Raw genomic sequence first — 15,237 nt, forward strand, 5'->3', positions numbered from 1 at the left:
TAACCTGAAGCATTTTTATACCAGTGTGCCCTGAAATGATTATTTAAAAAAAGATCTTCAATCTAGGTATCTTTTGTTCCCCCCCAAAGCTTTAAAAATAGCTTTGAAAATAAATATTTCCTTTTCAATCAGATAATTTGATAATGAAATTTTATGCTGATGTTTAGTCTCAGCTCTTACAGCTTTTTTGTATGTTCCAGAATTGCAAAGTTAGGTTGCCTAATGATCTTCAATACATATTGAATGTACTCTATAGGGCTTAAGTTCAGTGATTCCTGTATATAAACCCTATAACGTAATTCCATCATTACAATTAGTATCACTTCAAATTTTACTGAATTTAAGTATGTCTGAATCTGCTGATTGTCACTGCAGAGTGTACTATTGCAATGACATATGAACAGCTATCTTTATCAACAGAACAGTAAATCTTGTGAACATTTGTTTATGCCAGATTTTACAGTGCAGAACTAGTTCCCTCAAGTTGTGTTCATACTGTACCGTATGTAGTGCTTTAATTATGTATTCTTACTGGCAGCCGGTCTGCCCTGTTGACAGGGTTACCCAGTAAGAATTAGCTATACAATGTTTCCAGATTTTGGTCTGCTCAGTATAGCTTTGTAACACAAGCAGTAGGTATGTCTTCCTTTTCCAGTGCTTGATGAAACCTCTATTCCATGATTGAATACTTGCCTGACTGCCAAGTCACACATACTGTTTTTTGGACATTGTATACTTGAATATGTGAGGTTTTAAATCCAGTCATTCATGTTTTCCAAGTAAAAAGCTATTTCCATTTGAAAAACCCAAGTTCTACTTAATCTCAGTACTTGGACACAGTGTTATTCCTCTGATTTGAAAAGCCAAACAAATTCTTCAACCTTATTTTAGCCATTGCAAAAAAAAAATCTGAAAAGAAAGTGCTGCTTTAGGTGTTACTCAGTATCTGACAGTAGCCTTTAGCATAGTAGTGGGTGGTTAAGGGAACTGCAAATAAAGTTGAACTAATAGTCTTTCTCTTTTCTCATCAATGTCTTGCCGGATTTCACTTTATGCTGCAGACTCACATTGGAGTACACTCCAGAATCCAGAATGTAACAGACTGAAATGTTGGCAGGATGCACATCTGTTTGTCTTGGCCCTAACTGCCTGTTCCAGTTTAAGGAACTGGCAAATCTTCTTGGTCCTCTTCTTCTCTGCTCTTTTCTTTGCACTTGTTAATGGCTTGCTGGCAAACAGACAGGAAATATTAACTGAATTTGCAAAAGCTAGTTCAGCAAGATGTTAAATTAAATTAAGGTGATGCTAATGGCTTTAACCTCATGGGCCTATATAGTTGTCTCTTTGACCCTAACTATTTAGCTAAAATTAACAATGAATTTGCTATAAAAATCTCATTTGCAAGGTGAAATGCATTTTGCACTTAAAATTCCAGAAACATTATTTTGATTGATGTAAAAGAAAGATAAAAGGTTTCAGCTGTTTGGGTTTTTGTGAGTGACTCTAAGGCTGATTTCTAAGTTCACTTGTCCAAAAAGTTTTGCGCAAGGAAGTGAGGGTGACAGGTGAATGTAACCCTGTATATTTGCCAAGGGCATAGTCTATACTTCACTTAAATCCTTTACAGTAGGGTAGTTGATAGTGTGCTGTCATAAATGTGGAAAGATTGTGCTGTCAGAGCTGTAAGATACTTCCTATAAATGGCAGTCTGTAACTGGTTATTCTGCAGCCTTTCTGAAGTGTTCGAGGATTTGGTACTGGCACCCCTTTAAAAGTAAAAAGCAGCAAAATTTAAAACAGCCTTCTGCTAGATATGTGTTAGGGAAACTTGTAGGGTAATGTTCTCTGATCACTCCCTTGGAATCAATAATGAAGGGATTCATAAGGATGAACTTGTTGGATATAAGCCATAAAAACTTGTGAGCAGGTTTTTATGTAAATTGTTGTAGTCGTGGGAAATGTCTGAACTTGAACAAGCTGAGTTTTGTAGCAAAAGCACAAAGGCAAAAGGCCTCAAGGATTTTTTTTATGTTGCACTTAGTAACTAGCATTGAAATTCTTGGTCTCAAGCCACGTGGTGCCAGTAGGCTTCCAAATCTCTACTAAGAACTTGACTGGTAATGAATAATTAAGTGTGATACTTTGTAATTTGTTTTGCCAAACTTCACTGTTCATGTGGGCAAAAGGTCTTTGTAGACAGAAATGGGATTAGAGTTCTTATTTTTAATATTTGTGAAAATATGGTTAAATTTCTGGGAGATTAAGATACACATATTTGAGATTTAGTCCTGTATTTTTGCCAGAGCAGCTGCACAGAGCAAACTTTTTTTGCTAAATCTGGCTCCTTCTAGGCAGTTGTGTAGTCCTTGTAGGCAGGACCTGACAGGCAGTTGTGTAGGCAATGAATTGGCAGTGCTGCAACATGTCTGTGGATGTCTTTGGGAGCCCTGGTGGGCTTTTCCTTCTACGGTACAAATGATTAAACTGGGTCCAACAGGTATGTGTGGCATTTGAATATCAGGGTATTTCATCTGTGTCCAGAAAACATTGTCTGTTTAGAGTTGTCATAACTTGTAAAATAGTCTAGATTTTGATTTGTTAATCTTAAGTGCCCTTAAATCAAACATGGCATTTTGTTGCTGAAACATTTTGTAAACTATTAGACAAGACTTATATTTTTCCTGTTTGAATGATTTCATTGAAAAATGTTCTTTCCTTTTGCAGTATTTACATCATGGGATTGGTACTGGAATGGATAAAGAATAATGGTGGAGCTGCAGCTATGGATAAACTTAGTTTAATCAAGTCACAGATGATTTATGATATTATAGACAAATCTAATGGATTTTATGCGTAAGTTGCGAAACGTTTCCCCTTTGCTTCAATATTTGCTACGTAACCAAACACTCAAAACTTTTGAGAGTTTGATTGTATTTTTAAAGTCACCTTTTTTGAGGACTCCTAGAGATACCATTTGTGCAAACCATTCACTTGGTAACTGTCAAAGGATAAGTCTCATTCCAGTAGGAAGTTATTTCAACTTTTATAGGTCAGTAGTGAACCCCACAAAAACATATTCGGAACTTAATAAAACATGAGTGTGGGGGAAAAGTACACAAAAAACAGATATGCAGATTCTGGCTTGTACGCTTACTGAATCTCTTGGGGAAATATAGACCAAAACAGAGGAAATTGCATATAAGAAATTGTAGAGACCCCTTTGCATTGTATTTTCCCTACCAGCTTTCAGGAGTCAAAGATACTATTTTTTCTCTGTCAAGTGGAGCATTTTTATTAGCTAATTATGCTAAGTTCTGAAACACTTCCTGAAATAAAATAGAAAGATCAGACCTCAAAATGGAATACATTTTCTTTATGTACATTGTGCAGAGTTTATTTTCTTCTGTTATTTTTGGTGGTTTCAAAGCAGATTTAACCTCGTGATTTTTACATACAGTTGCAAGGTATTTTTGAGCTCACTGGACCTATGCATACTTAAAAGCTGGTATTGTAATAATTTTAACATTTGCCAAGCTCAGACTACTAATTGACCATGAAACTGCAAAGTATTTTCCTTCACCTTCATTGTAAAACAATAGTATGGGGACCTAATTTGCTTTTAAGTCAAACTTAGAGCAAATTAAATTTGGATTTTAAATTAAAGATGTCTGCAATCATAATTGGCAGGGATAAAGTTTCATCATAATATTTAATACATTCTTCTTATCCGTTTAGTTAATGAGAACAGTTTGGCCTTTAGTAGCACCATGATCAGGATTGTGATCTTACTCCAGGGAAATTCCAGGTGTTTTTCATAAACGTCAGAAAGCAAATGAAGCCTTGAAAAAAACATTTTGTGACAAACAGAATCTATACCTGCAAAGTTGTTCTGTAAGGCAGTGAGTGGGAAATGCAATGCAAATTGGATGGTAAATAGTCAGTTGGGAAAGCAGAACAAGCTTCACTAACTGAACTGCTTCCTAAGCAATACAGTTAAGACTGTGAATTTTTTAACTGTATCTATAACTAAAAGGAAGACTTAATTTGAAGCTGCCTTCCCAGCTGTAACGTGGCACTTAATCTGTGGCATGCTTCCCTGTGTAAGCCATGCGACAAGCCATTTAGCAAATGGAGCCTTTCCTCCATGAAATGCTCTGTGCCATTTGTAATTTGTTTTTCAACGTCTGTGCACTCAGTTATATCAGATGGCCTAGTAACAACTGGATATTGTAAAAACTAAAGCATGGCTGCAGTAATTCAGATATGGGAGTGCTTAGAAACATAGGCCTTTCTGAACATTATATCCCTGGTTGAACCTGATGTAGAAGATTTTCACAGGCAGGTGTTGTGATGGATCTTTTTTTCTTTTCATCATGGAGACATCTGGACAAAGGAATGAGAGAGAAACTAAAAAGAATGATACTCATTCTTTTCCAAATAGCATAATAATAGGTATGAAATTCAGTTTATGAAAGCTCATTTATATTGAATGCCTGCAAGAATCTACATAACAGCCTTAGAAAAATATAAATCTGAAGGTTTCATATCTCCTTTAGAAGTAGAAACACTAAAAAAAGATATAAATATCTTCTCTTCCTCTCCCATTATTTCTTACCTTTACAAAATATTTGAAGAGAAATTACACGTCACTTGAGTTTTCTACTTCAGATTAAATGGGATTTTAAGATATTAAGGAGCTGTGATGCATCTTATGTAATGTTGTGGCCATGTATGTATGCAGTGCAAGATTTGTCTAGAAATACCTCTTCTCTACTTCATGATTCTGAGTAATGCTAATTAAGAAGATTGACTGAGATCACTAATAGAAGTTTCTAATGTCCATGCAAATTTACTTACGCTGTGTTCTTATACTTCCTTTAGTTCTGTTTAGCTGAGTGTAATTCTTTCGACTAGTTGAGAAGGGTCAGTCTTTGAAGAGGAAGAGAAGAAACTGCTTTAGACTTAGTCAAATTTCCCTGTAATTACCTCACCTATCCCAAGTAGCTGTTTTTGTTACTAATTTTTCTTTTCTTTTTTCTTTAATTTGGTCTGTGTACAAGCCTCGTGTACATTTCTCTGGCACAATTTTGAGTATGTCAGGAAGGGTTAATAAGCCTTCCACTTTACCACTACCATTATTATGCTTGGTCAAAAAAGGAAGCTTGCTTGCTTTCACAGAAGGTAATGACAATTTTGACTATGAAGGATTGACTTTGGTTCTAAACAGGCGTGATTATTCACTTTCTCAAACTGCATATATCTGAAATATAAATTTAGCACAAAGTGGGTTAAGCATTACATTCTGCAACGTTTCTAGATGTCCAGTGGAGAGAAAGAACCGAAGCAGAATGAATGTACCTTTCCGCATTGGCAGTGTCAAGGGCGATGAAGCCCTGGAAAAGAAATTTCTTGAGAAGGCTGTGGAACTTAACATGATATCTCTGAAAGGACATCGGTAAGTATTAGTCAAGTGAATCTTTATCCTGTGCAGAATAAACTATTACTACAGTGATACAGCATCAGGCATTGTGCATTGACTTACCAGCCTTTCTCACACATAAGCTGTTCCTCATACTGATTTGGCAACTCTTGAGAAAAGCAGTCTAGAGGTTGTAATCAGAGATTGTTGGTGACTCAGCAACTGCTTAGGTGAAGTGGTAGGCTTCAGAGAGCTTTCTCCTTAATTCTGCTTTATTCTGCAAATCTGTCTCTGTGCAGATGCCAATCTTTTGAGGTCAGATTATATCAGTGTATAAAGCCTCTCAGGTGGCTTGTCTACCTGGTTGCAGGAGCTCTCTCCCATGTTCAGTACTGTTTGTGGGATTACTTTTTTGATGTCATTGGGCTACAGCTTTGGAGTGTAAATAACTAATAAATACTAAGCTTCTCTAGATTGCAGGCCTGCCTTGAAGAATCAAATATTGCTTCTCATGCACATAAATGTGAATTTTGTAACTTTAGAGTAGGAATAGATTTAAATGTCTGTGACTGCCACTAATGTATTTTTCAGAATATACAAAACTTTTCTGCTTCTTTTTTGTCTCCTCTCCTACTTTCAATTCAGGTCTGTGGGAGGAATCCGTGCCTCTTTATATAATGCGGTGACTGTAGAAGATGTTCAAAAGCTTGCAACATTCATGAGAAGTTTCATGAAGATGCATCAGTCATAAATGCCCATGGGTTAGAGTCATGCTGCACATCTAATAAATAAAAGCTAAAGGGTTTTAACGTTACTGTGGTACTGCACGGCTGTAGCACACAAGTTTGATTTTCTTTTAGTTCCTGTAGCAATTTTAATTTCCTGAATGGAACAGAGGCCCAGTCTTGCAATGATGTGGTGACTTTGGCTTTGCTGAAGGTGAGGATCCCTAGACTGATCAATCACTGATTGTGATTGATTCCAGAATTTGAAAATGTGTGGTTAAAACATGACTAACATTGTAAGATGCTGTGGATCTGAGTCTGTTTCTCACTTCTGGTTACAAGTGACTTCAACAATGCCTTCTTTTTAGTAAAATTCAGGATGCAAAATTTGTCATGAGCTATCTGTAATACTTTACAAATACTCTGACTGCATAATGAAGGTAACCTAACACAGTCTCTAGGGACATCTAGTTGGTTTATGGGTTATATTCCCACAGTGAACCACCAGTAGTATTCAGGACTTAACACCAGCATTCCTAACTTGAGGATCTGGCCTTCAGAGTACTGCTCCAATACTAGAAGTACTATCATAACCATTGCAAGTAATTGTGGTTAAAGTCTGCTGGACTGGGCTTTTCTTCCTATTAACATTTATTAGTTTAAAGCTAAGATTCATGAGTCTGATGAAATAAATTTCTAAGATGTTTTTTATTTCTGTATGCATTTTGTGTATTAAAATCCTAGGTTATTAATGTTATATTCTTATTTTGGAACATGCATATTTTCTGCTGCAGAAAATTTACTTTCCATTTGTTAACCTTGTGCCAGACAGAATTGCTATATTCCACACAATGGGCCTGTGACTTTCTCTGCACCAACTTTGAGTCCAAAGTGCAGTAGACTTCTTAGACATCTGGTGTTTCTTAAGTGTTTTCCTTCTCTACTTGCTCCAGTATTTGTTCTGCCTTTTCATTCTTTCAGTCCTGTAGCTTTTTATATGTGGAACTTTTTCCAGCTGGAGTAAATAGTAGTCTTCTCTGCCTTTTCCTGACACAACAGTGTACTTTTGGTCCCACTTTCTCACTTGATCCTTTTAGCTTACTGCAGACGTTGTTACTCTGATCTAGAGAGGTCACTGTGGTTATGCAAAGATCTCCAGAATATCTTCTGTTATAGAACCCTTGAGTTACTTTTTTTTCTCAGCTTATGACATTACTGCCAATGCCCATATATTGAGCTTAATCTCCTAATTAAACTTATGTAGAAGATGTCTGCTACGGTTTAGCATTGCTACAGCTGGTTTCAGACTAAACTCTTTGGCACACAATGGGGATTTCTTTTTTCTTTTTTTTTTTTTCCTTAATTTTTATTTTTGTGTAACATCAGTACAGTGGTAACAATATATTAATGATAATGATGTATTATCCCTTTGTTGATGGAACCTCAGAGCAAGTCAATGGAATGTGCTGGGGCTGACTTACATTCCTATCTGAAAATTCATCATTACTGTGGAGATTTTTGTCAACTTAGTGTAACCCAAAGTATGTAAATTATGTGAAAACAATAAAATTTAATCATGTCATGATGTGAAGTACCATTGTGTTTGAAAATTTTTGATTTTGTCACTTTCGGGATAGAAATAAAGACTAAAGTGTGTTAGAATTTTAGATTCTGGTATACTCCTTTTCCCTAAAAAGCAAGCTTCCCTCATGCGTGTTTTACTTCTTTCCAAGAAGGTTCTTATAGGAACCATGGAAACACAAGTATTATTATGATTGCTTAAAGAAGCCCTTTTTCCCTGCCATTTATGAATATCTAATTTGGATTCCATATTTGGATTAATATTCCATTATTCCATATTATGGAAATAAATAATGGAATATTATGTATTTCCATAAATTTATTTTTATTAGTTTTGTGTACTTGCTTTGAACTGTAACTTTGGCTTATCTCTTTCCAAGGAATAGCCAACCTTTCTATTTTATAATAGCCTTGCATTACTCTCAGCAAACACTCTTTTTTGTGTGTTTACAAAAAAGCTTGCACTGATTTGTGCAGCTGATTCATGAGTCCAAAAAGGAACGTTTTGCTGCTTCTGAAGTGTGCCTAGCCTTTTGCCAATTTTTTTTAACCCAGTAAGGCAAAAATCAGGTAGACTTAAAATACAGAGTAAAGACTGCATTAAGCACACAATGGGTGACTGAATATCAAGTGAGGGGCATACAGGAATTCTGGGAATACAGAAGCATGTCCTGAAGGAATTATTTACTTGAGGTTTGTTTCAGACTAATCCATGCAGCAATTGTACTAGTAGTGCATTAGTAGTTGCAGAGGCAGGCTGAAAGTGTTACTATGTCTGGCATTATATTGGTATATGTTTAATTTTTGCCATATTTCATTCCCTGGATAGAAAATAAAATGAGGCTGAACCTTTTTGTACTTAATGATATACCCAATTAAAAAGTGAAATGTTGCAAGTTTTTACATTAAATCAGTCCATTTAATTGGAAAGAAGATTCCCCATTCCAGTCAGCAATTGGACTCTTGATAATTTAAAACCAGGATTCATTACAATCTGTGATAAATACCACACTTTTAGGCTAAAGAAACAAATAAGTTGTAATTACTGATGGATTAATGAATGGTTGGAGGAGAGTGATCAAAGAGATGCAAGGGTAGATTTTTTTTTTTTGGTAAGTTGCTGAAGAATAAGGGTGTATTTGGTGTAAGAAACCCTAAAGCTGTACAGTTTCTGAAATCCAAGAAAATAAGAATTCTATTTCCTACCTTTACGCTATGCATAAAATGCAAAAATTGTTTATTTTGGTAAATGGATTAATTAGAAAAGAGATGTAAAGAAATCATGTGAGAAAGTGGAAATTTGCTGAACTATTATAAGAGAAAATGCTATTAAACTGCTTAGAATTTTCAGTATAATTTACCAGTCTGGATATGATTTTATGGTGTAGTTCCATGACATAACCGGAAGAGATTTGAGAGACGTATTACTAAAACTAGGGATGGTAGTAACAAACTGCTGTAAAACTTAGTGAGTATTCTTCCATAGGGTAAGCAGTAGTCTTTGGATTTGAAACAACTGTATGGAAGTTTCAAACTCTTGTGCTAGGTTTTGAAGCTTGGTAAAACAGACCTAAAGAATTATAAAAGCTGGAAAAATTCTGGGCTGGTAGTGCCTTGTCCGTATAGAGTCACGCTGGCTTCTGTTTTTTCTTTCTTTCCAGGGCAGCCCCAAGCATGCTGCTTTTGGCCACATTTTTATTGTGAATATTGTGATTTTTATTGGCCTTAGTTTTAGACATGTTAATACTTGACTCGGTTGTGGTTGTGCTTTGCCTGACGTCACTGTACTGAGTTGTACTGTCAGGTCTAGTCTCTCAGTATTGAAATAGAAGGTTTTGTCTCTGGAGGTATTTCACTACGCCACCTAAAATGTGCCTCTTCCTGTTTGGTACATCATGGAAGCTTGTCTTCAGTTTCCTAAATCTGTCTGGTAATGTGAAGTAGTTTGGTGCAAGACAGGACATTACTCTGATGCTGTAAGGTGTCCTCAGGTGTGGCAAGAGAGAAGGTGATAGTCACTGACACTAGAGCTATACCCTTTGTGACTTCTGAAGGAAGAATTGGACCAAGTTAGCGGTGAAGTTTGGGCAGCTGGTGACAGCTGGTGAATAGATTTAGAGCTAGTTCATGTAAACTTAAATAAGAATAGAAACAGAAGGAAAACATTAGGAATATAGTAGAACATTAAATTGTTATTTTGTCACCTATTGATGTACCGCTTTGAAGGGGTGGCCCTCTGCCTTGCTTCCCTACCCTTTTTACCCAGGAGGAATACTGCTTATTTTGTGGCTGTATGACCACTACTATCACCATAAGGGCTGTAGCAAAAACCTGGTTAGGTTGGGCAGCAAGGCAGAACACACTTAATATACACCAGTTAAATGGCAGAATTAAGCTGCACTCTCACTTGCCCTGCACAACTACACAATGTATCCCCAATGTATAATTTACTTGATCCATATTGTAGCGATAGCTGCACGTGAACAAAATTCTCTATTCAATTACTTCTTTACATCTGTTACAATCAGAGAAACAGTCCCATTGTGTTCCAGATGCCCACCAGCAGTAGTTTTAATTACAGCATTACTTTGGAATCAAATTGCTTGTTTGACAGCACTAGGCAGAATCTTTAACAGGCAATAGAGTGTGCATTTCAGTAAGTGAAAAATAATCCGCTGTATTGCCACCAAAACCTTCAGCATTTTCATGCAAAATTCACAAATTTTTATGTGTAAAGTAAGCAAGAAGATTACTTCTGTCCCTACTACATTTGACATAGAGAAGACAACCACATCTGGAAATCTGATGGTAGCTCTCTGCCAAGCTTTGATTGGTGTGATATGTGTTTTGAGATAAATTCGTGTTTTATATGTTATAACTTACAAACTGTATTACAAGCAGAAGGTTTCCACAAAACTGTGGAAACTTTTCTGTTTGCTGAGACTAATTTGCTGTTGTAGAGATTCCAGACAATAGCAGAGCAAATCCAAATTAACAGCCAAAAGGAATGGCCAAACAGGAGATGTCCCATCCATCAAGGGAGGGTCCACTGCCTTTTCCGGTGATTAACACATGACACCAGTCTAGAAGTGGAAGACCCAGAGATGTTGCTATCAGCATCCCAATGCCAACTTCTCAGAACCCCATTCAAGCTCTCGATTCTGCCTCTGCCAGGAAGAAGCATTTGGAGCCAAGTGGACAGAGAAAGAAAATACATGAATATGCGCGGCAGATATGAACTAACAATAAAACTGCCTCAGGGAAGAAAAGCTGTATAAAACCCGCCCACTGAGTCTAGGTGAATGTGAATGGGGGAAGACTGGTTCAGTTGTGACCATCTCTATGTTCACTCAACTTTGATAACCCAGGATCAAGGTTGTCTCTTTTATTGTGGCTGTTTCAGATTGTTATTTTTAAAATGGCAAAATAAAATTTCTTTATATCAAATTGGCTATTGATCGTCCATAACAATTGGGATGACAGCTCACTGCTGGTTGGTAGATGCTCTGAACTGCACCTGAATGGAAAAAAAAGAAATATTTTGCCCTTGTGCCCAAGAAGGACAATTGTGTCCTGGCCTTCTTGGCCATGGGGTGCACAAGAAAGAGTATTGCCAGCAGGTCAAGGGAGATCATTCTGCTCTTCTGCTCACCCCTGATGAGACACTTCTGGAGTACTGTGTCCACTTTTGAGCTTTTCAGTGCAACAAAGACACGGAGCTGCTGGAGCAAGTTCGGTGGATGGCAACAAAGCTGATGAGGGGACTGGAGCATCTCTCCTATGGGGAAAGGCTGAGGGAGCTGGGTCTATCCAGCCTAGAGAAGAGATGTCTGAGGGGGCACCTGATCAATGTCAATAACCACCTGAAGGGAGGGAGGGCATCAAGAGGATGGACCCAGGCTCTGCTTGGTGGTGCTGAGCAATAGGACAAGGGGCAACAGGCACAAAAGAATGCGCAGGACTTTCTATTTGAGTATAAAGAAGAACTTGACTGAGCACTGGAATGGATTGTGCAGAGAGGTTGTGGGGTCTCCTCCAGTGGGAAAATTCAAGAATTGTCTGGACACAACTCTGCGCCTTGTGCTCTAGGATGACCTTGTTTAAGCAGGAAGGTTGAAACAGATGACTTACCGTAGTGCCTTCCAACTGTATCCATTCAGTGCATTCCAAAAATCTACCATAGATCCTTTATATTTTAAAAGATACCATGTATAGGTTAATATTAGATACCCTTGTTTCATGAAGTTTTAATCTGTGTTCTGATTATGTTGATTCCCGTGATTTTATATGTACCCTTAAATGTGACTTATTTATCCAGTATGGAAATAGGTCCACAGTTATTCCATTGACACTGCTTTGGGGAGACCGTACTGTGGTGTTTCACTATACAAAGGGAGCTTATAAGAAATACAGACCTTTTTATAAGGATCTGTGCTTGGAGGACAACGGGATAACTGTTTTAAATTTTAAACTGAAAATGTTAGGTTTAGATAGGACATAAGAAAGAATTTTTCTGTGGTGAGGGTGGTGAGGTGCTAGAATAGGCTGCCCGGAGAAGCAGTGGATGTCCCATCCATGGAAGTGTTCAAGGCCAGTTTGGGTGAAGCTCTGAGCAACCTATTCTAGTGGGAGTAGTCCCTACCCACAGCAGACATGTTGGAATAAGTTATCTTTGAAGGCCCCGTACAACACAAACCACTCTATGACGAAGCAAACTATTTTTGGAGAAATGCTAGCGTAAGTCTTAGTTCAAGATTTGTACCACATGATAGGTGTTTCTGTGACAAATTGTTGGGGATTAGATTTGTTCTTTTTTGTCTTAAAGAATTTTTCCCCATTAGTTACTAGGAAACAAAGTGCTGGTACTTAGAGGGCACTTGACTAACATAAAAAGATGTGGCCGGGAGGGAGATGATCACACGAAGTTTGGAGGAGGGAAAAATGGACAGGGCTGGGGGGAGCTGGGTTTCTTTTTCTTGCTCTCAGCTTTGGAGAGGCACGGTCAGGCTGCTGCTTGCTGCATGAAAAGTCCACTGTCAATGGAAGGTCAGGTCCTGGGAATTCCACCACCATCCATAATTCACTTTTGTGCCCAAGAACTTGAAGCCCCTTCACCTGCCCTGCTGGAGCTGGGCCAGCCGTGTCCAGCCATCACGGCTTCTTCAGCACTGCTCACTTTGCCGGGACATTCCCCCTGCCTGCCGGGACATTCCTCTTGTACCTGCTGGGGACATCCTGCCATTCCAGCCACCAGCCTGGGAATTTCCACCATTCCAGCCTGGTGCTCTTGGGGTCCCAAGGGATCAGACTGCCCCAGGCTTTGTGAAACAAAGCCCCTCGAGGTTCCTGGTTCTGTTTATTATTAATGCTGTAGTTGTTGTTGTTTGTTTGCCTTGTCATACTTACTAGTAAAGAACTGTCATTCCTTTCCCCATAGCTCTGACTGAAAAGCCTCTTTAATCTTCTAAATTAGCATAAATTGGAGGGAAGGGATTGGAATTCTCCCATTCCTAGAGAGGCCCCGCCCCTCCCTAGCAGATACCTGTCTTTCAAACCAAGACACAAATGATGCTCAGATTGGGACAAATGCATAATAGGAGCATGTGATATGTAACCTAAAGTTAATTTGTGTTCAGTCTTGTGATATGTAATATAAAGTTGATTCGCGATCGGTCTGAATTAAGCTCTGTAAAATATAAAATGTACTTGGGGTTTGAAAGCTAAACTGTGAGAGGGGGACACAAGGGTTGAGAAACAGGGAGGGTCTCTACTGGGAAGCCATCAGAACACTCATTCACTCAGTGAGTGGAAGAGATGATTAGATAAGACGTGTCTCCCCCGGAGTTGGACCTGCTAACAACGCAGCGATCAACACCAGATGAGTATCTTACCTGCTCCAGCCGAGTTTAACATTTCTAAACACCACTCTGGAGTAAGCAATCACGACATTGTTCTACCTCAGGAACCTATTCAACTGACCGGAGACATGGACATGAATACCTGATGAAGCAAAAAAAGGGACAAGAGTTACAGGTAGCCCTCCACTCTTAGCGGAAGACTGTATAAAAGCCAGAAGCTCAGGACACACTTCGTGAACAGGGGAGATTTGGAGTGACAGAGTCCGTTTCTGTGTTCACCCAGTGCTGAAACCCGGGGTTCGATGCTGTTCCTTTTAATTGTGGCTGTTAGAGACTGAGTTTAAGTCTCGAAATAAAACTCTATATTTTGATTTACAAAACTGGGCCTGACCATTTATTACAGGAGCAGTTCACAGCACAGAATTGCCGTGGCTCTGCAATACTGAAATAACACCTTTGAATATTGAACCAAAATGCTGCTGAGCATTGCCAAGTCTTTCCTGAAAGAAAATGAACAGCAGTGGAAGACTGTTGTGCCCAGTATATTTACTTCCATTTCTCACTTTCCTAAAAACATTGTTTAGAAAATTTACTTGAGATTCTCATTCCTGAATGTAGAAAATACAGAACTTGCTATATTAAGAATGGCCATGCAGAATGAAAAGCATTGAGGAATTTACATAAAGGATCAGATGTCAGATGTCTGTGGATATGAAGCAGCACACACTCTGTGTGGATCTCCCCATGTCTGTGAAAGGAAGGATATTTTGCAAAAAGGAATCTTTAAAGGCAGTTTAGTTCTGAAATAAGACTGAGCCAGAAGTAGACAGGAAGTATATGTCTGTAGAATAATAAAACTGTATTCACAGTGGAAGATGCTAGAAAGACAGCATAAACAATCTGGAGTGCTGATACCCATTATCCTCTGTGTTAACCCCTAGAGAATGTGAAAGTTTCCTTATAATTTCTTTTACACACAAAGAATAACCTCGTATATCAGTCTGATCTCAGTCAGACTAAACCAAAGAAGCAGGCTAACCATTTAGAAAATGTGAAAGTCTGGGAAGTTCTCTGCCTCAGGAGATACTAATGGTAAAGATGTACAAGAGCAGGAGGAGGTCAGTGATTTACAGCACCGTGCTTCTCCCTGCTCTCTGCTGAACTGCTTGCAAACACTCTGTGTACCTGTCTATGCAAAGACATTGGGATGGAGCTCTATTCAGTATAAAGAAAATGTTCAGTGTTTAGGAATGAATGAATTTGGAAAATTCAATTCCAGGCAATGTCATAAAAGGTCAGAAAATGCACATATCAAGGCTTAACAAACTTACATGTTGCAGAGCAAATTGTAGTTCAGGTTGGGAAGAAATCTGTTTCGTGGACAATTAATAGCTTAGCCCAATTCAGCTTTGTGTAGAGCAGAGGTCCCAGAATATAGAAGAGAGTTCATAAGTTGCACAAGAAGTGCCAGATGAGCAGAATTTTACTTGAATCTGGCATCACCAGAGATGGCCACAGCTCTGATGTGACTTCCAAGGCCTAAATCTCTTGCCTCAATTAACCAGCCTGGCTCACAAATGGGGAATTCCAATCACCACAGGCAATTAGGGGATAAGCTGATGAGGGGCTTGTACACCCAGAGAAATCATGAGTT

The 15,237-nt window shown here is 38.4% G+C and overlaps 1 protein-coding gene across 1 annotated transcript; it reads left to right on the plus strand.

The window, feature by feature from the left end:
- The first annotated feature begins 2,391 nt into the window (after positions 1–2,391).
- On the plus strand, positions 2,392–7,738 carry PSAT1 (phosphoserine aminotransferase 1). The gene is made up of 4 exons (XM_040090981.2): positions 2,392–2,497; positions 2,725–2,853; positions 5,318–5,455; positions 6,065–7,738. The coding sequence occupies exons 2-4, from the start codon at positions 2,735–2,737 to the stop codon at positions 6,168–6,170; spliced, it is 363 nt and encodes a 120-aa protein (XP_039946915.2). The 5' UTR covers positions 2,392–2,497; positions 2,725–2,734; the 3' UTR covers positions 6,171–7,738.
- The last annotated feature ends 7,499 nt before the right edge of the window (positions 7,739–15,237 follow it).

This window comes from Hirundo rustica, chromosome Z (assembly GCF_015227805.2).
Source record: "Hirundo rustica isolate bHirRus1 chromosome Z, bHirRus1.pri.v3, whole genome shotgun sequence".
NCBI classification, from domain to species: Eukaryota; Metazoa; Chordata; class Aves; order Passeriformes; family Hirundinidae; genus Hirundo; species Hirundo rustica.

Coding starts and splice junctions, on each gene's coding strand:
- PSAT1 (XM_040090981.2), top strand. CDS start 2,735: ATGGGATTGGTACTGGAATGGATAAAGAATAATGGTGGAGCTGCAGCT. Junction 2,854..5,317: donor AAATCTAATGGATTTTATGC/GTAAGTTGCGAA, acceptor CAACGTTTCTAG/ATGTCCAGTGGAGAGAAAGA. Junction 5,456..6,064: donor ATATCTCTGAAAGGACATCG/GTAAGTATTAGT, acceptor CTTTCAATTCAG/GTCTGTGGGAGGAATCCGTG.